This window comes from Balaenoptera musculus, chromosome 20 (genome assembly GCF_009873245.2).
Source record: "Balaenoptera musculus isolate JJ_BM4_2016_0621 chromosome 20, mBalMus1.pri.v3, whole genome shotgun sequence".
Taxonomy (NCBI): Eukaryota; Metazoa; Chordata; class Mammalia; order Artiodactyla; family Balaenopteridae; genus Balaenoptera; species Balaenoptera musculus.
In genome coordinates this window covers 53,228,429-53,254,769 of record NC_045804.1, presented here as the reverse complement: position 1 = coordinate 53,254,769, position 26,341 = coordinate 53,228,429, and the positions used below count along the sequence as shown (strand labels likewise).

The 26,341-nt window shown below is 43.5% G+C and overlaps 2 protein-coding genes across 5 annotated transcripts in view; one reads left to right on the top strand and one right to left on the bottom strand.

Annotated features, from left to right (window-relative positions):
- The window catches only part of ADPRM (ADP-ribose/CDP-alcohol diphosphatase, manganese dependent), a 380,897-nt gene that overhangs the window by 344,845 nt on the left and 9,711 nt on the right, over window positions 1-26,341 (bottom strand). For 2 of the 3 annotated variants that reach the window (XM_036836897.1, XM_036836896.1), the window contains exon 4: window positions 21,613-24,597. The exons of the other annotated variant lie outside the window; for it this stretch is intronic. In XM_036836897.1, coding sequence (XP_036692792.1) covers window positions 24,287-24,597 — 311 coding nt within the window. In that variant the 3' untranslated portion in view covers window positions 21,613-24,286. Of the gene's footprint in view, window positions 1-21,612; window positions 24,598-26,341 lie in introns of those variants that run through there. 3 annotated transcript variants of the gene reach the window in all.
- On the top strand, window positions 6,994-20,886 carry TMEM220 (transmembrane protein 220). 2 transcript variants are annotated; one of them, XM_036836900.1, is made up of 7 exons: window positions 6,994-7,125; window positions 7,832-7,861; window positions 9,748-9,808; window positions 11,704-11,827; window positions 13,143-13,202; window positions 20,013-20,181; window positions 20,848-20,886. In XM_036836900.1, the coding sequence occupies exons 1-6, from the start codon at window positions 7,033-7,035 to the stop codon at window positions 20,146-20,148; spliced, it is 504 nt and encodes a 167-aa protein (XP_036692795.1). In that variant the 5' UTR covers window positions 6,994-7,032; the 3' UTR covers window positions 20,149-20,181; window positions 20,848-20,886. The 2 variants fall into 2 exon arrangements, with proteins under 2 accessions (XP_036692795.1, XP_036692794.1); XM_036836899.1 differs by lacking the exon at window positions 20,848-20,886 and having other exon boundaries at window positions 20,013-20,836.

Here is a 26,341-nt window from a genome sequence, read left to right as displayed (position 1 = left end):
GAATTTCTAGTTAGGATGTTAAGAATCCACTCATCATCTGAAGCAGACTGGGTCTGAGTCATGGCTGTGAAGAGCCTTGTCTGTGAAATCAGAAAGCTCTGGTTTCCACGTTCAGCTCCAGCTGTTCTAACGGGGAGCCCTCAGCTCGGTTACCGAGCCACACTGGGCCCCACTTCTCACATCTGAACACTGGAAACACAAATATCTAAAGGAAGTGAGATGCTTCCTAGGATTAGAGCCGTGTGTTCACTCCTGTGCTCACTCATGTACAGCAGTAGTTAACAAGTGCCTGCTATTCTGACTTCACTAAGCGCTGGGAAAATGACAGGAAACAAAAACAGGCCCAGACCTCATGGTGCTTTCAGTCTGGTGGGCAACACAGACACCAAACAACTAACTGCATAATTAATTGTTTAAGTGCCACTGTTATCGGTGCTGCAGGGGGAGCTGTGACAGCTGCTGAGGGCACGTGACAGGGTCGCTCAAGGCGCTGAGAGTGGTGTACGAGCCACAGAGAGGCGGGCAGCGGGGAGCCTTCCAGGCGGGAACTGCCCACTGCAGGAGCCGAGGAAGGCTGTGTGCAGGAGGTGCTGCGCGTGGCAGGGGTGGGGAAGGAGGGGGACGGGGCGTGCATGGAGGCCGACACGCCGCGCTTCGTGGACCGTGTTCCAAATGTAGGGATTTACCGTCAGAGCCGTCGGCGTCACACAAGACTGTTCACTGTTCCATCCCTCGTGCTCAGAGCTGCCTGCGTCAATCTGAGGAAGGGACGGGGAGGCGGGCCTGCAAGCAGAAGTCTCAGATGTGCCTCATGCGGAGCCCGAGTGCGAGGAAGCTCAGGGGCTGCTCGGGGGCTGAAGCAGCAGAAACGCATCTTCTCGCAGTCCTGGGCATGGGAGTCCAAGATGGAGGTGCCACCAGGGTTGGTCTCTGGGAGGTCTCTCTTCCTGGCTCGTAGGCGGCAGCTTTCCGCCCTGTCCTCACACGGCCACTGTGACCACTGTGCGTGCACAGAGACGGCGAGATCTCTGACATCGCTTCCTCTTCTTAAAGGGACCCCAGTCCCATGAGATTGGGGCCCCACCCTTATGACTCTATTTATGACCTCATTTAACCGTAACTATCTCCTTAAAGGCCCTTTCTCCCAAGGCAGTCACATTGGGGGTTAGAGCTTCAATACATGAAGAGGGGGGGCAATTCAGTCCACAGCAGGGTGGGTGCCGGGAAAGCAGTCAGGAGGTTAGGGCAGAAATGCCATCGGCCTGGACTAGCTGTTGGCAATGAAGGTGAAGGGACCGTGGGCAGAAGAGTCTACCAGAACCGGTGGTGGACCAAATGAGGAGGGAGGGGAAGGAAGGTGTCAAGGGTAACTCCTAGGCTCCCGTGACTGCAGTGAGCTGAATGGTGGCCCCAAAAAGGCCCATCCACGTCCCACCCCCTGGAGTCTGTGGATGTGACTTTTTAGAAAAAGGGTCCTGCAGATATAACTGAAGATCTCGAGATGAGATGATCCTGCCTTCCCCAGGTGAGCCCAAGTCCAAGGACAAGTCTCCTTATAAGAGACAGAGGGGAGAAGACAGACACCGAGGGGGCAAGGTGAAGGGGCAGAGCCTGGAGTAATGCGGCCACAAGGGGCCCCCAAAGCTGGAGGAGGCAAGAAAGGACACACTCCCTGCTGACACCTCGATTTTGAACTTCTGGTCTCCAGAACTATGAGAGAAAAAACGTCTGTGGTGTTAAGCCACCAGTTTGGTGATCATTTGCTAAGGCAGCCGTACGCAAGAAACGCAAAGAGTCACTGAAAAGGGGACGATGCCACTCATGGAGGGAGGGAAGCCTGAGGGGCGGGCCCTGTGGGATAGAGGAAGAGGACGAGTTTAGGGTCAGAAACGCACAATTTGCGGTGACTGTAAGATGTTGAAAGGGCAGCAGCTGGGCTCACGGTAAACACTCAATAATTGATAGCTATTGTCATTATTATTGACTTTTGGAACGCTCTGATATTAGAAGTGATGGCTCTCTTTAAGCATATCTGATTTTCCTGGAATCCTGGGATGGCAAACAGTTTGAAGCTCTGCCAGGACACAGCAAAGCTCAGCTCCAGGTCAGCAACACCCCTGCTGGGACCCACGTTATTTCCTGGTACAAAGTTCTGTTTGTACCTCTTCACCTCAGGCTGATACCAACATCATACCCACCCAGAAAGGCTACATCACAGCCACGCAGGCGGAGCCGAGGGGAGCACGGCCGGCCCACTGTGCCCTGCTCCCGGCGGAGTTGTTGGAAGCAGAAGCCCGCCACCTTGTGGACACCCACAGTTCTCAGCCTGGTCCAAACTCAGAGAGTCAGGATTGGAGAAGGGGGCTGCAAAGACACTCACCTTTTCCTACCTCCGAATACAGCTTCATCTAATCAGCCTCTAAAAGTCAAGGTTTGGGTGGAAAATCCCTCTGGTCTTGAAAATAGCTAAGAGATAAGCAAGCTGGCATCAAAGCAGGCCCTGAAGGACTGCCCCTCCAGCCTGTGTCTCTGGATGACCCCTTAAGGCCTCCCTCTCCCAGCTCTGGTTAGGAGCAGCTACTCAGTGAAATGCTTCTCTCTCGCAGGTGGGAGAGCTTTGGGCCTACCTTGCTCGCTGCTTCCATAAACCCGTAGGAGGCCTCTCCATGGACTTGGAGAAGCCCAATTCTGACTCGCAGGTCAGAGAGCTGGGGTCTTTCTCAACCAGTGTATTTAAAAGCTAGTCTATGCCTCAGTTTCTTCATCCATTCAATGGGGGTAATAATAGTATCTACCTAATTGACCTGTTGTGGACATGAAATGAGTTAATCTAGACAAAGTGCTTAGACTATTGCCTAACCCAGCAGGCCCAATACCTGTTAACTAGTACACACCCCCCGCCCCCATCAAAGCCAACTTTCAGCAATATTCTTACAACGCCTCAAGGCATCCCCACTCACTGTTGGATGCCATTGGCATCCAGGTGTGCCAGGTACTGTGGGAGGGGAATAAAAATAGCTAAGTTATAGCTATAACTTAGCTACCTTTTCTCCTGCTGTTTGTGGGATAGTCCAGGAGTGTGGACAACACACGTACACACGTAACAATCAGTGCAAGGGAAAAACTAAGAAGTGCTACAAAAGCAACAAAAGCCAAGAGTAAAAAGCAGCAGGAGAGGAGGACTCTCATCCTCACATGGGGAGATAAACTACTAACAAGTGCTGACCTTCCAGGGAAACCGCACGGAGCAAGGGCAACAGGGAGGAGGGGTCCCTACATGGGCAGGTGCCAAGATGAGGCCACCTCCTCCTGCAGCCAGTCCTCAGCCATGAAGCCCAAACTCTTAACTATGTCCCCGCACACAGCCCTGTGGTTCTACCCCATCAAGGCGGCTCATCCGTGCTGCACTGCGTCTTTCCTGGTCTCCTGCAGGGACCTCAGAGCCAAGCCCCCTGCTGCTCTGGGCTCTCCCAACACTCGGGGTAAGCCAACCTCCTGAGGCGGCACCTCTCCAGCCTCCTCTGTGTCCACCCATGCCCATGCCGGCCCTGGACGGCTCAGGGCCAGCATCACCGCATTCACCCCTTCATCTTTCGGGCCACGCCCAGAAGTCACCTCCCCAGACAGTTTCTCGAAGCCCCTGATAGAGGTCCGACTCCCCTCGTTGACACATCTCCCCGAGCGGCCCTGGCTTTTCCTTCACAGCTCGAACTGCTGGGACCACCTGACTGTTTGGGTGATTCCTGTGAGGTCTGTAAGCTCCACAGAGCAAGGCCTGTATCTCTTCTGTTCACGGTCACATAATCAGTTATCAGCTCAGTGCCTGAACGTAGTAAGGCCTGTATAAATGTTCAGTGAACAGATGAAATAAATGACTCAATGAGTGCTTCACTCATTGAGGGACACGGTGATGAAGGCAAACACACATGGAGGGTGCCTTGAACCAGTACACATTCTCCTACTGGCGGTGTAAGGGGACGGCCAGGATTTCGAGGAACGTTGTTTGAGCCAGGTATCTTTCAGTGTCAATCGATATGAGTAAACTTAGGGCTTTCATGATATGGTCTACGTTTTGCTAACAGGAGAAACCTGAGTCCTTCACGGAGACCAGATGGGTTTGGCAGAAGCAAATCAACCCCTGCCCTGGTGAGGTGCGTGTCTGAGTTCAGAGACCTTAGGAGCAGCCGGTACAGCCCAGGCAGAGTCCCTCTGCTGTCCTATTCCAACCCCCTCCCCACCCCAGCTCCTCCCCAACACAGCACCAGCAGCCTATGAGAGGGGGAACCTTGCTGAGCCGGGGTTGGGGGGGTGGGGACGGGCAACATCGGGCACGGGGCGGGACTCTCATTCCAGCACCCCTGTCCCCGAACGCATCGCCTGGTGGCCATCACCAGTGCCCACGCTCAAGCAAGCACCTCTAGTTCCAAGTGCTCAGAGGACAGACGTCCGCTTGCCGCCCAGGCACTGGCGGGTTCTGGTGGAGAAGCGAGTCCCCCTTGCCGGGCGCCAGTGGCTCTGACTGCTCTCATGACGCTGCCACCGACCTGGCAGCCCGGGAGCAGCCTGGCAGGATGAAGGTCCCGCGTGCCGCCCTTTCGGCAGGGGGAGGCCAGTGTCGACAGGCCCCCGCTCCCTTCCAAACCTCCTCATCCCGGCAGCGTGTGACGCCGCGGTTAAAAAGGGAAATGGAGGGGCTTCTCAAGCAGAGCTCTCTGCGATACTGGATTCACTTAAACTTATTTCTCATGACTCTTCAGGCTGAGCCTATGTTTGCAAAATCTGGACAAACATGCAGCAGGAGGATTTAGAGGGTTTCAAGCATCGGCTTAGCTACTGAATCGTGATTTTACAAGTCATCATTCTATGTCGTGAGTGACAAAAACCTGACTCACACAGGCTTGTGTGTGAGGAAGGGACTGAGATGGCTCACAAAGCTGAAGGGTGGTGAGGCCGTGCCCAGGGGTCGGTGGGGCTGGACCCAGAGCCTCACTCACGCGATGTTACCAGGTTCCTGCCGTCTTTCTCTCTGAGCTCTGCTTCCTCTACCTGAGCTCACCCTCAGAAAAGCCTTCTCCTGGCAGCTCCAGCTTACATGCTACCAGTTCAACACCCTCAGTAAAAAGAAAGCTTCACTTTAATGGTCCAGCTAGGGTTACCGGATTTAGCAAATATTTAGGACACACTTATACTAAAAAATTATTCCTTGTTGATCTGAAGTTCAAATGTAACTAGGCATCCTGTATTTTATCTGGCAACCCTCCCTCCAGCACAGGACTGAATCTGGGCAACCTGCATCACATGCCATCCCAGACCCAATCGCTGTGGTCAGGGGGATGGGCTACGCCAACCGGCAGGCCACGGTCACCCACCCATCTCTGGAAAGGCGCCAGCACACCAGCCCTCCTGGTACACATGCCCTGACAGTGGGAGCAGGGTCCTTCCCCAGTAACTGGGATGCTGATCCTATAAGAAGGGGAACGAACCCTGCACCAGCAGAAACAACACACGTCCACACAGTGACCATGAATGCCCCAGACAACACTGAAAAATATAAACTGCAGGGTAGTTGCACAGCACACAACAGGTTACAAAGCATTTTCATACCACTCTCTCCTTGCCACCCACACCTCCGTTTGGTTGGCAATGATCACTTCCTGTATTACTTTGCTAGGACTGCCATAACAAAGTACCACAGACTGGCGGACCGAAGCAACAAATACCTATTTTCTGACCATAATTCTGGAGGCTGGGAGGGCAAGATCAGGGCATCAGCAGGGTTGGTGTCTCCTGAGGCCTCTCTCCTCGGCTTGCAGACGGTGGTCTTCTCGCTTTGTCCTCACGTGGTCTTTCCTCTGTATACGTCTGTGTGTAAATCTCTTCTCGGACACCAGTCATATTGGATGAGGGCCCACCCATATGACCTCATTTTAACTTAATTATCTCTTTAAAGACCCCATTTCCAAACTTTCCCGGAGAGCGTACAGCAAGTCCCTTTCATGCTCCCTGCACCAAGCACGGGGCCAGGCATCCAGCAGACAACGTTCCTGAAATAAGCATTATTTGAAAGGAATGAAACAGAGAAAGAAAAAAAAAAAATTCCTAAAGAGTCTTAGGAGATTTTAGCGGAAAGGAGGGAGAGGAGCGCCGGAGAACAGGCTCGTGATGTGAAGTGATAAAGACTCTTTAGAACAGCAAAAATGATGAGGCCTATGGATGTGTAAATGAGCCCCGGGAGGAACTAATCAGAAGGGTAAATTACAAAACAGAAAAAGACCGTAAAACAAGCGAGGAGAGAAAAGGGAATATTTCAAGTGTCTTTGGTTCATAAGAAATTCATGAGCAACGCGTGTGGAGAATTTGTTGGTTTTGGTGGTGGGAAAGAATTGTAAATATGTATAATATGTAAATACCTCTGATAATAAAAGCCCATGAAGATAAACGAGGCTGGCAAGAAAAGCTGTGAGCTGTATGAGATGCTAATGTAACTGTCGTCACTCTAAGAAATTACCATAATGCTTACAGGGCTTTGAAAGTTTCTGAGCTTTGGAAAGAAATGCATAAACACTAACCAGAAAGCGCGCACGCGTACGCATACACACGCATACACACACACACACACACACACACACGCCTCTATTTTTCTCTTTCCTTCTTTCCTCCCTCCCTCCCCTTTAATTTCCTCTAATTTTTTTTAAATGTGAAGAAGGCAGCTTTAGTGAAAACTGGCATTGGAGTTCCACCTCTCTGGGTTCAAATGCGACTTCCTGCCCCCAAGGACGAGCTGTGTGACGCTGACCCAGCCTCCCAAGCGCTCTGTGACTCACTCTACGAGTCTGAGAAATGGGCAGATACCTACGCCTCTCTACGTTTGAGGAGGAGCGAATGGGGCCCCACAGGAAGGCCCGACCGGCGCCCCTCCCACCCGGGCGCGCGCCGGCCAGTGGCCCCGGGACCGGACGACCGAGGGCCTTCCGGGGAGCGGGCCGGGCCGGGCGGAAGGAGGGGCCGCGGCGGCGATCGCGCCGCCCGACCATGGCGCCTGCGGCCGGGCGCGGGGCGCCGGGCCTGTGGCGCGCCTGCAACTGGTTCATGGGCGCCTTCTTCGCGCTGGCGGCCTTCGTGCAGGTCAGCGCCCCGGGCCGGGCGGCGGGCGGCGAGACCCCGGGCTCCGAGACCCCGGGCTCCGAGCTCCGCCCCAGGCCCCGTGCGGTGTAGACCGAGCGGCCGGCGGGGTCGCAGGAGCCGGCCCTGTACGGGGAGGGCTGGAGTCAGGGTTGGTGATACGGGAACCCGCACTCCGGCTCCAGCTGAGACAGGTGTGATCATATGGTCGCGTTTGCTCACATGCTGGAAGGAACTGGTTCGGCGCGTGTCCCTTTGCAGGGACCTGAGCAGAAGCGGCCCTGGCACCTTTCTAAAAAGGCAGCCTGGGGGCGAGGCTGAGCTCACGGCCTAGGAGAGGAAGCAGAGCAAAACCCTTTGCAGCTAATTATCCTCCCAAGCCTGCTTTGGGGCCCCTTTGTGATAGCTTTCCTCATTCCTTGAGACTGGAGGGCCCTTAAGATACCCATTCTGGGCTTGGCTCGCCCTTTGCGGGCCCCCTGTGCCCTTCTTTACAAATAGGTAGGTGTGGCTGTGTGTTCAAACTAGGTGCTGGGTTCAGCCGGAAGCCCCTTCCCCGTCACCATCGGCTACACTGTGTCTTACTCCTCCTTGCATCCTCGGTCCCTACTGCAGCGTTTAGAAAATGACTGAAATGAATAAAGAGCAGACCAAATACTGGAATGGAACACGACAGCATGTCGCTAATGCTGATGTTTTGGCATTCCAGGTGAATGATCCCGATGCGGAAGTGTGGATGGTGAGTAGGAGCTGCCTTCCCACGTCTGAAAGAATTGGGGAACTGCGTGAAACACGCAGGTTCATCTATTTGCCCTCCTCCCTGCTTCCTCTACTTAAAAACTTAGAAATCAAATCCTTAGTAAGTGCTTTTTCCTAAAATATTAGGAGAAGGATCAGATTGAGAAGTCAGAATTTTCCAGAGATATAGGTGCCTTTCAGCAGTATTCCCTTTGAATAAAATGGGCCAACTGAGGACACTTTTCTGAAGACACAGAGTAGACCTCTCAAGGTTAAGTGAACCAATCCTCATGAATTTCTACCCAGAAACTCCAACAAACACTTGACGAGAAAATGGCAGGCTTAAAGTATGTGGTTCTGCTAATTCAGTGAGTTACATTCATAAAAAGTAATTAAAGCCCATAAAACCTACAGTATACATTGAACCAGTGCTCTGATTGAACCATTTAGAGGAGGGGGAGTTCATTCCACACATTTCTGGAAATATCTAAATTTCGGTTCTTTCAATACAGATATACAATACTGTACAGTATCACCGATGAGATGATTTTAGGCTTTGGAATAATGTTGACTGTGTACAGAGTAACAACAAGTGAAAGCATTTGGAATTATAATATATATAATGTAGTATATATTATATACATATGGGTATAAATATAACCACATTCTGATATTCTTACTCTCCAGATTCACATGCCCCTGCCTCTTCCTCAGCACCATGATCCATATCCTTAGTTCCAAATGTTATTTCTCCTGCAGTTCCAAACATCCAGCTTAATGCTGAATTTCCAAACGACTGCTAGATCTGTCCACCTGTACGTCGCAGTGGCTCCTCAGATACACACAAGGTCCTACCCAGCATCTTTCCCTCCAGTGCCCACTCTTCCTTCTGACTCACCATTTCTGTTATCAGCAGTCATTCTGAGTCATCCTTGCTCAAAACCTCAGCCATCTCTAACATCTCTGTTTCTTACCACTGTCTTTGAGATCCCCTCAGAAAACAAAGAACAAAGCAATTCAAAAACAATGTAGGTCTAATTGCTTATCATGTTTTCATAGTGACAGCAAATCACTTAAAATGTTGGGCTCTGACAACTTCCTTATAAGCTAAAGGTTTCTAACTAAGCATCACAGTTGATGTTAAGCAGCTACATTTCTGGGGAGGCCCCATGCTTCTTATAAACCTGCCACCCCCTACTTGCCCTCTGCCTACACCACACAAGCAATAGGTTTTTCCAGAGTCTGCCTGCTTGCCGTGAATGAGGCTTGAAAATAGGGCCTCTTCAGGGCCAGCCTTCCCAACTCCAAACCAACTTACAACAGTTTCCAAAATGAAGAGCCTGATCTTATTGGGCACATCTGGTCCGTACACTGTTAGTAAACTTTATGTGGTCTCACTCGCAGAGATGGAATATGGGGCTGGATGGTCCACGGAGCTAGACCCAGCAGGGCCATGTGGCTAATTACGGCTGCTCCTGCCCTGCTTTTCTAAGAGCATTTTTTGAAAAGTAGGGAAAGGCCGTTTAGGCATGGATGTTGCTTGGGAGAGATTAGGAGATCACTGTGTCTTGAGACCAAAACTCCGCTCAATGCTAGAGCTTGAAGATGAAGAAGTCTTTCCTGGAATAGCCTATAGTCTAGGAGGAAGGCATATAGAATTACAACCTGACATGGTAAATGCCATAAAGCAGAGGTCACCACTTCCTCAGCTGCTACTGAAAGCTAGAGGTAAGTCACAGAGTGTGGTGGCCACTGCTGTCATCTTTCTTTACTTCCTACACACCTCTGAACATCTCCTATACTGGGCATCCTTCTTTTTTTTTTTTTTTTCATCTCTTTTTGGGCATCCTTCTTAACCCATATAATTTCCTCTTTTTCTGCTAACAGGTTGTGTATACAATTCCTGCCGGTCTGACCCTGCTTGTTGGACTTAACCCTCTTGTCACAGGTATGAACCTTGGATTCTGAATGGAGATACAGCAAATCTGATTTCCTTTCAATGACCAGAGTCTATCTGCCAACCCCCAGGAGAAAACTGGAGCTCTCCATGTCTTTCTTCTCCTTTCTGATTGATCATAAGAGGAAGCGAATTCTAATCTAGATCGTCCTCACCCATCTTCAGGAAAACTTGATAAGGACGTGCCACACTAAGACAGTCTTTATCAATTTGGAACCCAGGATCTCGTACTGATGTGGTACAGTAGTTATGCCGTTTAGCCCCTGAGAGAGAAGGGCTTCAGTCACCGCGTTGATTTCTTAAGCCACCAAGCTAATGGAAGATGGGCAACAATCAAACTGCTAACCTTGTCTCCATACTTAGTGGTGATCATTGTCTATTATGTATTTACTCTATACAATTCTTCTCCCAGTACCACTCCCATTAATCATTTTCTGATTTTGAATTCATTCAACGCCTGTGTATCTGAACTGCTACTTTTGTAGAGAAACTGTCTATAATGTCTATAACAAATCTTTAGATTTTTCACTGAAACATGTTGCTCTCCCTAATCTCCTTATGTACCATCACAGTAACTCCAGCAATTTCTTGTACACTTTTATATATGTTTCCTCCATCTAGGCTGTAAGCCCCTTGAAAGGATCATGTCTAACCCATCTTTGCCCAAGTCTAGCTTAAACATGGCCAGGAATATGGCAGGTACCTAATGTTCGTTGAGTCAGTGAATGGCTCTAACACAGAGGCGTTATCATATATTTGTTTTGTAACCTGCTCCTTGGATTCCTTACATGTATATCCCAGGTGAGTATATACATTAAAAATTCACTTAAAATAGCAGTTTGTATTGCCCACAGGCCACCTACCTCAATTAGGGGCAAAACGTAGCTGCTTCACCTTTTATGGCCCTAAAAACTCAGTAAACCTTAGTTGGACAGTTTCATTCTATGAAACAGTGTCTTAGAGCAGAAAAAAAAATTTTTTTTACATTGTTTACTAACATTCTCTTATTAATGGGGAATATTAGTCCGGCAGGTTATTTGTCACTTTCTTTAAATCAGCTTCTACTAGTGGGGCTTGAAAATTCTCAGGGCCTTAGAATAAAGACTAATGATTCCCACCTGGGTGGGGAAAACTCCCATCGCCCAGATGCTCGGGCTCCTTGTACAAGGTCCCTAGATCTCTGTTTACATCTTCAAGGTGTATCAGTTAGGACTCCATTAGTTGCAAGCAAGGAAAAAACTCAACTCAAGTGGCCTGTAAGATGAAGGGAGATGTACTGGGATCCTTTACTGAAAAGTCTGGGATGGTGCTGGCTTCAGGCACTGGTGGCGACTCAGAACTTAAATTTGTCTGCAGTCTTAGCTCCACATCTACTGCACTTCAGCCCTGGGCTCCACGTGGTAGCCCTGCCACACAAAGGTCACAGCTTCACCACGCTGGGTCCAGCAGAATCTAGAAGCCACTTCCCTGATAGCTCCACAAAAGCTCCGAATGGAGTTGTTGGCCCTGATTCGTTATCTGTTCATCCTGAGACAAATCACTGTCACTGAGGGGATGGAATACATTGATTGACCTCGCTAAGGTCCAGTTGTCTGGGACACATAGACCAGGAGTGTGGAAAGAGTGGATCCCCAGAAAAAATAAGGGTCGTCATCATAGGAAGGGGAGATGCTGGACAATCAAAATAATAAATGTCCATTTAAGTTTATAAATACTGTTTTAACCTCTGTTTTAACCTTTTGATTTGAGGGCAAATCAAAACAAAAAAACCCCAGCCTTTTCTGAATGCTTTACTTGAAGGCAGATTATGGCAAAGCAATACAAAGAGATCATTTTTCTCTGGGATGTGATTCCACGATTAACAGCACCAGGATATCTGTTTTTAGGTAACTTTATTTGGAAGAGTGTCTCTGCAATACACATACTCTTCTGTATCGTGTGGGCTGTTGGCTTGGCATACAACCTCTTGCTTCATACAAAACAGAACATCTTACATGAGGAAGAAGGCAGGTGAGCAGTGATTTTTTTGCTCTTTGGAAGGGGTGGGGAAGAACTGAGAAATCTGTTCCTTTATGACACCTTATCTTTGCATGATGATGATTTAATTCCCCCAACACCATAAGGAGCAGGGAAGATATTATCTCCTTTATAAGCTGAAGAAACTGAGGAAATGATAGAGCCAGGATTCAAAGCCAGCACTGCCTGCCAAACCTGTGATCACTACTACACGTTGCATTATATTATCGTCGGGCAGTTGGACCCTGACCCCCTTGTAACGAGCAAGGATCGCGTACAGTAATATTCAGTCCAGTCTAATGAGGTGAAAACTCCATCAGCCTTCGGATTCAGTCCTGGTTCAAGCCAGAATCTTATTTACAAGTGTGATCAGCCCCATCAGAGGTCAGCCTCTGCCAGCCTTGCCCGTATATATCTCATGTCCTCTCCTCCTTTTGTCACCACCATTGGCTCTTGTTTTATCACCTCTTCCTTTGCTTCCTCCCACCCTTGACTCCCTGGTCTCACGAATAGCCCCCCTCCTTTCCTTTCTATCCCACTGGTAACATCTGCCAACACCAAAATTGAGAGACCTGTAGCTTAAGTCCCACTGGTGAGGTGCTGCTACATTATAGGCCCTCATCTTTGGAAAACTAGATCAGGTTGGGTCAGTTGATGGGAATGTAGACCAAATGGTTTGAATCACCTCCACCAACGTGAAGCCCATGAGGCGCAGTGAAGTCAAAGTGGGGGCTTCCGGTGGTATTTGGCCAAATACGATTATTTTCTACGCTATGTAAAAGATACAACCTTTTAACACATATTTCTAGAAGCATATACCCGCCCAAAATCATTAGACTCATACTACAAGTCATTCCACTCCACTAAGACGTGACCCAATCCCCTGCAATCTGTGCTTAAATTACTGATTTGAGCTCAACCTGCCTAACAGTGACCCCTCTAAAACAATGTGAAAAGAGTGCCTGATCCAATCTGGGATTGTCTTCTTGGTTGTGGTATTCCTCCCCATGACATGAAGTAGGTGATTTATATATGTTTTTGTTTGTTTTTTGTTGTTGTTTCTCTGTTCACCTATAAATTGGGGAACAGTCATGAAGTTCATAGCTGCCTCATAAGATGAAATTTATTTTCATATAGGGCTCTAAAAGGTCTGAAAAAAGTAATTTATGAGTCATGGTTAGACTTGAAAATATTTTGTAGATGCTATATATCTTGGAGGAAGTCATCAGACAGTCAGCAGAATCAAGTGTCAGGGAGAAAATGACCCTTCACAGCCACTTCAAAGTATGAAATCCATGCTGTTTTACAGGGAGCTCTTTGGTCTGGTGATTATCACAGTATGGCTGAGCCTGTGCCACAGCGCATCAAAGTAAGTTTTCAGCTCGGCTGTTAAAATCGGATGCGTTTAAGGTTGGTCAGATCAGGTAGGTAAATGAGAATATTGGCACAATTGTAAACAGGAATCTTTTGAGAGAAATCTTTCCTTTTCGCAAGGGAAGCTAACAAGAGTCGGTTCAGTGTTTCATGATCATTCATACTTTTATGAATACCCCAGTTTCCTGTGTCATCACAGGTAGTTGCCAGTCTATTCTCCAGAGAGAAAGAAAGTGATCTCAAAAGGATGCTTGGATATTTAGGGAAAAGTGAATAGCAAACAAAATATAAAACTGTGGGTACATGTAAGTGAATATTAACTTTATAAAACAATAATAGAAAAATAAAAAATACATGACAACTGTAGCATATAAGTTGGAAGGGGATAAATGGAGCTAAAGTGTTCTAAGGTCCTTGAATTATCTGGGAAGGGTAAAAGTATCAAATTATATTAGATTTTGATAAGTCAAGGATTCATGTGGTAATCCTTAGGGTAACCACTGAAAGAAAAGGAGTACAGAAGGCAGGAAAGGAGATGAGGAAAAGAACAGATGGGGAAAATAAGAAGCAGATGTTAAGACAGAGAATTAAACTCAAATATATGAGAAACTACATTAAATGTAATTGTTCCAAATATTCCAATAAAGATTTTCAAAACGGATAAAAGATTAAAAACTAAACACTGCTTACAAAAGAGAACACAAATATACAGAAACAGAAAGACTGAAAGTCAAAAGATTGAAAAAACATACTATACAAACACCAACAAAACGGAAGCCAGCATAGACACTTTCATTTTAAAAAGTAGATTTTAAGGTCAGCATTAGAAAAAAGGAGGACTTTTTGGTAATTAAAAAAAATTCTGCTTTAATTTTTTATTTTGAAATATTCAAACACATTCAAAAGCAGAGAGACTAATATAATGAATCAGATGTACTCATCACCCAGCTCCAACAACTATCATTATATATCCAATCTTGTATCATCTATCACTGTCCTGATTATTTTGAAATAAATCTCAAACATCATATTGTTTTATGTTTTATATATTTCAGTATGTATCTCTAAAAGATAAGCACTTAAAAAATAACCACTCTACCATCATCACACACAAAAAACAAAACAGTAATTCCTCAGTATTACGAGTTTTCCAGCCAATGTGTATATTTTCACAATTGTATTATAAATGCTTGCTCCTCTGTGCGTCATATTTCCTATAAATCAGTGGTAAGATCTAGAAGCTTGGCCACATTCTGGTCGTCTTCTTCTCCTCCTCCTTATCATCATCACCACTAAGCAAGACTACTTCATGGGTGGTGTTATGTACTTCCATCATCATGTGCATAACCTAGCTGTTTCTCTGTAATGTTAATATAAAATCTTTGATGATCACTGCCTAAATCCACTAATCCATTTGAGTTGCAAAATGGTCATAATCTAATTATACCATTCCTTGATTATTATCTGGAAAACTTCCACTTATCAATTATTGGACTACTCAGACACAGATCATAAGAGGAAAAGGAGTTGACTCTCTTAATTTACCAGTTTTCAGAATAATGAGTTTTTCTTCCCTGGGCACCTTCCAAAAGTGACCAATGAGTTTTGTTTATTTAATAGTACCATTATAAAGTCATGAATTTCAACATATTTGATGTTTTTCAGTCCATGGCAGTTGCTTAAACTGTCCCATCTTTGACCAGGGGCACTTATTCAGGTTGGCACCAGAACTCTGTTTGACACGACCCTAGTAAACTTTGATTGCTTCCTTGCTTTCTGGTATGACAAAATGTTCCAAGCTAAGGTTGTACATTTTATGCCCCAGACCTGGGAATCAACCATTTTTCCAAAAAGCCCTCATTACTTTCAGTAGGTAATAATGGTATTTAGAGGTCACATTCTGGGCACAAATGGTGCTCACTGCTGCTGGGTTGAGTTGGGTTCTTTTAGTGGGCAGAACTAGGAAAATTCACATATATGTGCATAGGTATGTATATATATGTATGTGTGTCATATATATATATATGTATATGTGTGTGTATTACATATATAAAGATATATATATATATATATATATATATTTTTTTTTTACATATATAGTTAAAGATAAAATCCCTTATGAGTTCATATCGATCCTAGAATTCAAATTCAGGAGCACAAGTTTTCATCTGACCTTATCAGCAATCTTAAATCTGTATTTACTTTTAATCATGTCAAAAAATCTCTAGTCTCAGTGACCTCAACATAACTCATCTGACTCATCCCACAATACAAACACAATCTCAGAATAACAATATAATTACTGAAAATAGGTATTTTGTGTTGCTGTTTCTAGAGAACATCTCTCTAAGGGATGTACATTCAAATTACTTGGAATAGTTACTCTGTGTGCTAATCCCACCAAGTGAATAGACAGTTAAGTTCATTTATTTCATTTTACTTTCAATTTCTAGGGATACTTTATTAAAAATATATTAATTTTGTTTTATAATTATATAAAACATCTACATGGTTCCAAAGTCAAATCTACAAGACAGAGTACATTCAAAGAACTCTAACTTCTCTATCCCGCAACCCTATGTCCTCCCTTTCTCTATAGGTGAAACTTTTTTCAACTTTATGGTTTATCCTTCCATGGTTTCTTTTTTTTTTGTTTTAAGTATTTATTTATTTATTTATGGCTGTGTTGGGTCTTCGTTTCTGTGCGTGGGCTTTCTCTAGTTGTGGCAAGCGGGGGCCACTCTTCGTCACGGTGCGTGGGCCTCTCACTATCACGGCCTCTCTTGTTGCGGAGCACAGGCTCCAGACGCGCAGGCTCAGTAATTGTGGCTCACGGGCCCAGCTGCTCCGCGGCATGTGGGATCTTCCCAGACCAGGGCTCGAACCCGTGTCCCCTGCATTGGCAGGCAGATTCTCAACCACTGCACCACCAGGGAAGCCCCCCATGGTTTCTTAATGGAGCAAATATGTACATTCATTGGTATTCCTGCTTGTCTTAGATAAGTGGTAGCACATTATACACAATTGTATTCTTGATTTCCCCTTACTACATCCTGGAGATCACCCTGTGGTATATAAAGACTTTCCTTATTCTGCTGATAGGTCCACAGTATATTCATCCAGTCCTCTACTGTTCAGGTTGTATCCAATCTTTTGCGATTCAAAATAGTGCCAACAAAGTGTATTGTCAAATTTTTGAATTTTTACTAATTCGATAGTTGAGAAATGGGTAGTTTTCATTTGTATTTCTCTTATTAGGAGCAAAGGTAAGCATATTTTCATATGATTAAGAGCCATTTGCATTTCTTTTTCTATAAATATTGGTTCATCTCTGAGAGTATAGGTTTAACCAATTTCTAAGGTTGTTGGTCTTCTCTACTTTTAGAAGCTCTTTACATACTAGGGCTGTTAACCCGCTGTCTGTGATAGAAGCTGAAAAATTTATTTTGCAGTTTCTTATTGTCCTTTTACTTTGCTTATGCAAAGTACACTTTGCCATGAAAAAAAAATTTTTTTTTTTAAATTAATTTATTTATGGCTGTGTTGGGTCTTCGTTTCTGTGCGAGGGCTTTCTCTAGTTGTGGTAAGTGGGGGCCACTCTTCATCGTGGTGCGCGGGCCTCTCACTATCGCGGCCTCTCTTGTTGCGGAGCACAGGCTCCAGACGCGCAGGCTCAGTAGTTGTGGCTCACGGGCTTAGTTGCTCCGTGGCATGTGGGATCTTCCCAGACCAGGGCTCGAACCCGTGTCCCCTGCATTGGCAGGCAGATTCTCAACCACTGCGCCACCAGGGAAGCCCAAAAAAAAAAATTTTTTTTTTAATGTGACCAAATTTATCGGTCCATTCCCTTATTGCTTCTGGATCTGGAGTCATAGTTAGGAAAACTTTCCTTCCTCTCAGGTTGTAAGTAACTTACCTAAGTTTTCTTCTAATACATGTATGGTTTCATTTTTACATTTAAATCTTTGACCGATTTAGAGTTTATCCTAGTGTAACAGCAAAAAGAACGGATCCAATATTATCTTCTTCCTTTTTGGCTCTCCAGCGATCTCAACACCACTTATCAAAAAGCATACATAACTAATAACATAGCCTCAAAATAGATAAAATAAAAATTGACAGAGTGAAAAGGAAAAACTAAAAAATTTACAATCATTTTGGGAGACTTTATATACTTCTTTCAGTTACTAATAGAACAAGAAGATTTAAAAAATCAATAAAGATATAGAAAATTTGAGCTACACGATAAGAAACTTGACCTAAAGGACATATATAGAATACCAGCACCAAGAATGGCAGAATTCAAATTTTTTTTCAGGTAAACGTTGAATATTTGCAAAAAGACTTTATGTTGAGCCATGAAATAAGTTCCAACAAATTTCAAAGAACTGAAATCTTATGGAGTATGTTCTTTGACCACAGTGCAATTAAGCTAGAAATCATTCACAAAAATAATAATCAGACAACCACTGTATGTTGGAAATTAGGAAATATATTTCCAAATAATATTTGGAACACATCACAATGACAATCAGAAAATATTTTGAACTGAACGATAAGGAGATGACTACATATTAAAATCTGTGGGATGTGGCTAAAAAGCATGCTTAGAGGGAAATTTATAGCATTAAATACATATATTAAAACAAAACAAAACAAAACAAAAACTAGGCAGGCTGAAAGTCAATGAGCTAAGCTTTGAAGAAGTTAGGAACTCTCCAGTTCAAGCAGTTAGTAAAAGAACAGTAAATTAAGCCCAAAGAAACAAGAAAATAAGTATAAAAGCAGAAACCAATGAAATGAAAAAATCAACATTAAAAAATAAAGGAGTAAGAGGGCCAAATATTCATTCTCTGAAATGATTAATAACACTGATAAACCCTGGCAAGACTAAAAAGGGAAAAATAATTAGAGTGAGAGCAAGGAAAGGAAGGCACAAATAACTAAGCTCAGGGATGAAAAAGAGAAAGTTATTACCCATGTAACAGATACTGCAAAAATCGTAAGAGGATGGTATGAACAACTTTTTCCCAATAAATTTGAAAATGTAGATGAAATGGACAAATTCCTTGAAAGATACAATTTACCAGAACTGACACAAGAAGAAATACTCAGAACGGTCTCATAACTATTAAAGAAATTGAGTATATAATATAAATTTTTCCTAAAAGAAAACTCTGGACCAAATGGCATAACTGCAGAATTCTGCCTAACATTTAAGGAAGGAATAATGCCAACCTTCAACAAACTCTTCCAGAGAACAGAAAAAGAAGAAACATTTTCCAGTTTATTTTATGAGGGCAGAAAAATCTGGACACCAAAAGTTGACAAGAACATTACCCACCCCCCCCCACCAAAAAAAAAAAAAAAAACGAAAGAAAAAAGAAATTACACAGCAATCTCACTCATGACCACAGATGGAAAAACCCTAAACAAAACATTAGCAAAAAATAAAAAACAAAAACAAAAACATTAGCAAATCAAGTCCTGCAATTCATGACCCAACCACCAAGTTGTGTTTATTCTAGGAATACAGTTAGTTTAACATTTGAAAACCAACCAGTGTTTTTCACCACATTAACAGAATGAAAGAAGAAAATAAACTATCTTCTCAGTCTATACAAAAAGAGCATTTGATAAAATTCAACATCCATTCATGATAAAAGCTCATAAAAATTGGTTTAGAAAGGAACTTACCCTGTTAAAGGGTATCTATACCACAGCATGATACTTAATGGTGAGCAGCTGAAAACTTTTCCTGAGATCAGGAATGAGAAGTAGCCACTGTTGCCACTTCTACTCAACACTGTTCTAGCTCTTGTCCTAGCCAGTACAGTAAGGCAAGAAAAAGAAATAAAAGCCCCCAAGGATTGGAAAGGCAAAATTAAATTTTCCTTATTCACAGATGACAAAATCACATATGTAGAAAATTTCTAAAAATCTAAAAAGTTATTCAAATAAGTGAGTTTAGCATGATGGCTGGATACTAGGTCAATATACTAAAATCAACTGTATTTTTATCAGCGAGTAACAGAAAATGATAAAAACAAAAAGTTACCATTTATAGTATCAAAAAATCAACTCCCCAGGAATAAATCTAGCAGAGATATGCAAAATCTCTGCATACAAAACTATAAAAACTATAAAACATTATGGGAGAAATTAAAGACCTCAATATTAAAATAAAGAACACCTAAATAATTATCCTATGGCAGTATAAGATAAACCCATACTGGCAAAATAAATGAATGAAACAAAATAGAATCTAGAAACAGATCCATATATATATATATGTATATGGCCTTTACTTAGGACAATGGTGGCACTCCAGGGTAGCAAAGGAAGGCAATCTTTTCAATAAATAGTGCTGGAGCAATTGAATATCCATATGGAAAAAAGTGAAACAATCCCTACACCTTAAAACTTTCATAAAAATCAATTCTAGGTGGATTATAGATCTAATGTGAAAAGCAAAACAATAAAACTTTTAGAGAAGATAATCTAGTATCCTTAAGACCTTGGGGAAGAAAAGTTTTCTTAAACAGGACACAAAAATCATCACGTAAAGATCCATTTTAACATTGCTTTATCAATGACCTTCAACTGAGGTCACTGAAACACAGAATTATGTTTCTTATATAATTCTTATATGAAATATAAGAATTATATTTCAATTTAAAAAATTAAAAAGACCGTATGAAAATGTAATGATGTGTTTTACTAAAATCAATCTTCATATTCGTTACCAAAGCAATTCATAATTTTTATTGGATTTTTATGTATAATAATTTTTGTGTCTTTATAGGAATCCAGTTGGTGGAAGAATTCAGCTGGCTATTGCTATCACAGTTGCTCTTTTCCCATTTATCTCATGGGTCTATGTATATATAAACAAGGAGATGCGGTCCTCCTGGCCAACTCACTGCAAGACAGTAATTTAAATGAAGAATCCTGTTCTTAAAATGAGAGTTTTCAATTTTTTGTAAACATGATTGTAACATGCCAGTTTCCTAGGAATTTATTTCAGGTAATTTGAGTTAATACTAGAGATGATTTTTTTAAAAAATCCCAAGTTAGGCTGCCTACAACACAGGACTGGAAGGGACTAGTGAGAGAAGGAGTCTGGCATTCTGGTGTGTCACAGTGTAGTAGAAAAGGCAAAACAAAAGTTAAGAAATATGAATTCTAACTCAGCTACGTCACTATCCATATGACTTGGGCAAATGTACAAACCTCCCGTGGATAATTCTTTATCTATAAAATAGGGTTACTACCAGACCTCCTACTTATTTATATAGTTGTTATAAGCGAGAATAATGTGAGAGCATTCAAAATATACAGAGCTGACAAAGGGCTGCACCTGATAACACAGAGGGAAGCAGGGTTTGGATAATGACAGAAAGAGTTCAAGAGAGGGCTGTACCCCTGAACTAACCTCAGTATACTGAACTGGTACAGTGCCGTGAATTAAATGAGGACTCCAGATGAACCAAGTGAACAAGCACGTCTTGGAAAGAAAGTTAGCTAGAGTAAAGGAATGTGGGACCAAAAAGAAGGAGAGAGAGAATACTACATTTTAAATGAAAAATAAGACCAAAATCTATACACATATTTTTAATGTCAAAAGTAGCCCTGGTTTGGGGGCTTCCCTGGTGGTGCAGTGGTTGAGAATCTGCCTGCTAATGCAGGGGACACGGGTTCGAGCCCTGGTCTGGGAAGATCCCACATGCCGCAGAGCAACTAGGCCCGTGAGCCACAGCTGCTGAGCCTGCGCGTCTGGAGCCTGTGCTCGGCAACGAGAGGCCGCAATAGTGAGAGGCCCACGCACCGCGATGAAGAGTGGCCCCCACTCGCCGCAACTAGAGAGAGCCCTCGCACAGAAACGGAGACCCAACACAGCCAAAAATAAATAAATAAATAAAAACATGTCAATTCGTTAAAAAAAAAAGTAGCCCTGGAGAGAAGACCATTTCAGAGCTGTACAGTCTGGTGGCCACTAGCTGCATGTTGTATTGAGCGCTTGAAATGTACACTGAAGAAGTTTGAAGTTTTTCATTTTTATTTAAAAACATCAATTCAGTTATGAGAAAACTTGTAAGTGTGTTTGGAACACTTGTTTTAAGTATGTTTGGAACAACTTGGATATGTGAAACTACTTCTTCAACTGCAAATTTTATATCTAAATATGGACCAAGTATTTCCAATGAAAATTTAGTGTCCAAATGGACGGATTATAAGTATAAAATACACACTAGATTTTACAGACTTAGTATAAAAAAGAATGTAAAATATTTTTATATTGATTACATGTTAAAATAATATGTTAGATGTATTGGGGTAAATAAAATACATAATTAAAATTAATTTTATCTATTTCTATTTACTTTCTAAAATGTGACTGCTAAAATATTTCAAATTACTTATGTGGCTCACATTATATTTCTCTTGGTCAGTGCTGTCTTAGAGCATCTGGATGGCAACTCTTTTTACATATGCTAGCATCAAACTCCATAGTGAAGACAGTTTCATGAGATTTAGGAAATATTTGACTCAAAAAGTATTAGTAGAGTGAAAATGAGTCTGGTAGTTTGCCTATTTTTATAGCCTTTAATACGATATTAAGTATTCTATAAATATTTGTTAAAGGAGATAGGCATGTTTTTTGTTTTACATAATGGCCACTGGATAGTCAGAAATTCTCTATCAAGATTTAGAGGGTAAAGGAAAAAAAATCTAGTTGATATTAAAGCAATTAAAGTAAAATTTATTTTAAGGGTCAGTAAAATACAAATAAAGGATTTCAGTTTTCTAGTATATTTATGGTTTTTATACCTCCGTTAGTATAACTATTAGACATGAAGAAACAGATTTATTTCCAAATTCTATATAGGACCTACCCATCCTCCAAGTAATGCTTGATTCTGTGCTTAAAAGACTGTAATGTTTCAATTTTTTTTAAAAGTAATGTCCAAAATACACTTTCATCATATTTGCATCTCCCATATAACACTATGAATTTTGTGAATATACACAGTTCCTTTCATATCTCCAGAAGCACGTAAAAGGCAGTAACTTGGTAAAGTACTGCCTTTTGAAGAGTATTACTGAAATTGCTTTTCAACTCTATTTTTCAATTGAATTTAAGTATTATTAGTAAGTTTAATAGTTCTATTGTCAAAATCTCTGTCTTCCCACCCTCACAATCTTTTTTCTCCCCATTGTCATTCTCCTATATCAGCCTCTCATTATCCACTGCCTGGAATTGACACAGATTTCTTCACACATTCCCCAGCTCGGACACCGGAGTGTTCCTCACTGCCTGACAAGTTTAGTTCTAACTCTGGCTCATCCATCACTCAGGGCTCTTCACCACATAGCCCTACCTTGTCCTTTCCCGCTTTACCGCCTGCCATCCCCCAGCGCCGTTTGGTGAATGCTCATAGGATGACTTGCAGTTCCTGAACTCAGCATATCCTACGACGCTACGCTGTTCCGTCTACATGAAATGCACCCACACACCTATTTAAACCATTTTTCTTCCTTCTTCAAGTCATCCCTGTTCCCTTCAAACAAAATTAAATCCCTCCTCCATGTTGCCACTGCCCTTTCTTCACGCATTTGTAGGCAGGGTTGTTTCTCTCTCTCACGCATTAAAGTCACATCAGTAGGCTGAATAATGACCCTCAAAGGTATCCAGGTCCTAATCCCCAGAACCTTTGAATGTTACCTTACATCACAAAATAGACTTCCCAGATGTGATTAAGGATCTTGAGATGGGAAGATTATCCTGGATTATCTGTGTGGGCCCTCAATGTAATTACAATATAAGAGGGAGGCACAGGGATATTTGACTACAGACGGAAGAGGAGAAAGGCATTGTGACAACAAAGCAGCAAGAGACTGGAAAAAGCTGCACTGCTAGCTTTGCAGATGGAGGAAGGGGCCATGAGCCAAGACATGCAAGAGATGCAGCCCTAGAAGCTGGAAAAGGCAAGGAAACCGATTCTGCCCCCGAGAGAGCATGGCCCTGATGACACCTTGATCTCCGCCCAGTGAAGACAATTTCAGACTTATGACCTCCAGAACTGTAAGAGAACAAATGTATGTTGTTTAAGCCACCGAGTTTGTGCTAATTTGTTACAGCAGCCAGCGGAAACTGATATGCCTCTGTAGCCCCACGGTGCTTCGGTACTCAGCAGACACACTTACGTTGACTAGTACTGGTTTTTTGGTCTTCCTGTTTTTCAGGCTCTGAATCAAACTTTTTCTACACTTGAACAGTCCCCATTTGCCACTGAGTTAAGTGTTTCTGCAAATAAGTCTTAGAATATATGACAGCTCAGTTAAACATGCCCCGTTTGTCTATAAAGGGAGTCAAGGGTAAATTCATTTACCTACGATAGTCTCATATAGCACCAGCTGGGGGCCCAAACAGACATGCTGGCAGGCACACAGCTGCCCTGGCACTTGGTCCTGCTTTGGCTGAACTCACAAGAGGTTCACAAGGGAGACCACACGTTCACCTGTGTGAATGGGGGTGCTATTCGTTCACCTGTGAAGTAACTGGTGATGTTTCTGGCTTACGAAACAGGAGTATAAACCTATAAAAGTACAAATATGATAGGTACTCTGAGCAAACAATGTCTAAAGCTCATTCACACAGCTGGGTAAACGGAAAAAGTTTACCTGAGCTTATTTTATTTCTTTTTTATTATGAATTTTAACTTACATAGCTAATACAGTGAATGAATACATTCTCCTTGTAAAAAGTAAAAAAACCTCAGGTAAGGCTAAATAGAGTCTGTTTGGAGGACTGTATCCCCCCCACCTCAGTCTCCTCCCTGGTTTATTCATGCTACTTTCATTCATTTCCTTTCCAATTTTCAACACGGGATATATTATCCAAAAATGACATTTCAGAATATCTTATGAGCTAACACACATTGAAGTCAGTTATGGCTATCTGTTATGCAAACGGAATACTAAACAATGAGACTCAGGATTTGGGGAGAGGACGGCGGAACAAAACCACAAAGCCAAGTCAGTCTCTTTCTATAAAAGCAAACAAATAAGATCAGACTAAAAATGGAGAGCGTTTTCCTTCTTGTAATTCATAATTCTGTCTGGAACTCTGCCCTTCCCTTTCAGCATCATTTTGTCAGGATAGACGTGAACTGTGCCAAAAGCCTGGCTGTCTGGAGCCGTTTCAATAACCCCTTCTATGTTGACGTGGTGCACACCAAAAGGGTCCTCAGAGTAGCCACCATCGTGAGTGTGACCGGCGAAGAAACACACCACACACTTGTGAGACCAAATGACTGCCAGGGCGTCTCTGTAATTCCAGGCCAGGCACACACTGTCAGAGGCCTCGGGATAAATGGGAAGATGGCCTGTTAGTTAAAGAGAAGAAGAGTTATGAGCCAATTAAGAAATACCTCTTTCACCAAAAAAAGGCTAAAAACTAGTACTCAGGATAAAGAAAATGTGTATTGCTACTCATATGGACCGAGACCAGAGAGAATCCACATACATGAAAAACTAGATAATCTAGAGCCACGTCTCTGGAGCATAAAGAAGGGCGAGACAGTTTGCATCCAAGGGGAGAGAGGCTGCTGTATAGGCAGAAACCCTGAGATCTATGGCCTACAAAGTCTCAAGATGCACAAACACCACCACGGGAGACTGAGGGCATCCTGGGCAGGGCGGTCCGTAAAGGCAGCCAGAGATCAGGCAGGTGCTGCACTGGAATCCAGTCTCACTGATTTCCCTAAGAGTATGAGTGTTATACACACTGAAAGAGCTACTCCCAAGTAAAACAGTTTAGGGATGGACCAATGGATTATATGTATATGTCATTTATATAAACACTCAATGTCTTATAAAGAACTGACTTAATGCTACTTGAAATACCTCCATGAGATCAAGGTGGCCATAGCCATTTTACAGATGAGAAAACTAAGTTAAAGCAGGGCACATTCATACTAGCTTCCACCGGAGATACAGCCAAGAGAATTTCAAATTTTTGATCTCAAGGCACCTACGAGGCCACATCAACATCAGGTCACGGTTTCACTCCAACGTACAGGTACAACAGCTCACTGATCTTTGATTCTTCCCATTAAATCACTTTCCTTTTTTCTCTGTTACTGTTTATTTTTATCCTGAAATTTTATTCTGAGTATTTTTATTCTGCTTAATATCTATTAGTTTATAATACAAGTAAAAAAAGGGGAGGTAACAGAGCACGTGCGCGTGCACACACACGCACGCACGCACACACGCGCGCGCACACACACACACGCACGCACAACCACTCTTCAAGCTGTGATAAGGGCCGAGCGTCCCAGGAGGCTGGGTGACTCTGCAGACCCAGACGCCACGCTGGACTCGCCGGACACAATGAGCCGCTCCTCCTCTCTGAAATACTTGGCTTCCAGAACACAGCTGTCCCCCTAGTTTTCTCCCACCCTCAGCGGCTTCTGATCTTCACTCTGCTGCTTCCTCACTTCCCCAGTGTACCGTCAGGAGTGCCCGGGTGCTTGGTCCTCAGGCTTCACTACTCCGTCTCTACCCAATGGCTTGGCGATCTCTTAGTAATTTACAGTTTTAAATACTATCTGTATTCTTTCAACTTCCACGTTTATATATCTGGCCCAAACTCCTATTCTGAATTTCCGACTCTTATGTCCCTACTGCTTACTCAGCATCTCTCCTGATGTCTAATAGGCATCTGAAACTTAATATTTTCAAACCTGAACTCCTGAACTCTTCACCCAAAACCCCTCCTACTGCAGTGTTCCATATCTTAGCTAATAGCAATTCTATCCTTCCAACTGCATGGCCAAAACTTGAGTAGGCCAAATACCTCTGAGAAGGCAAAATGAAAGTGAAGAAGCAAACAGAAACAAAAGAAAATGTCTGGGCTTCCCTGGTGGCGCAGTCGTTGAGAATCTGCCTGCCAATGCAGGGGACGCAGGTTCGAGCCTGGTCTGGGAAGATCCCACATGCCGCGGAGCAACTAGGCCCGTGAGCCACAATTACTGAGCCTGCGCGTCTGGAGCCTGTGCTCCGCAACAAGAGAGGCCGCGACAGTGAGAGGCCTGCGCACCGCGATGAGGAGTGGCCCCCGCTCGC

Bases quoted from the DNA above. Each gene is read 5' to 3' on its own strand.
- TMEM220 (XM_036836900.1), top strand. From the start codon at position 7,033: ATGGCGCCTGCGGCCGGGCGCGGGGCGCCGGGCCTGTGGCGCGCCTGC. The intron at 7,862-9,747 runs GTGAGTAGGAGC...TTCTGCTAACAG, and splicing joins CCGATGCGGAAGTGTGGATG to GTTGTGTATACAATTCCTGC. The intron at 13,203-20,012 runs GTAAGTTTTCAG...GTGTCTTTATAG, and splicing joins CTGTGCCACAGCGCATCAAA to GAATCCAGTTGGTGGAAGAA.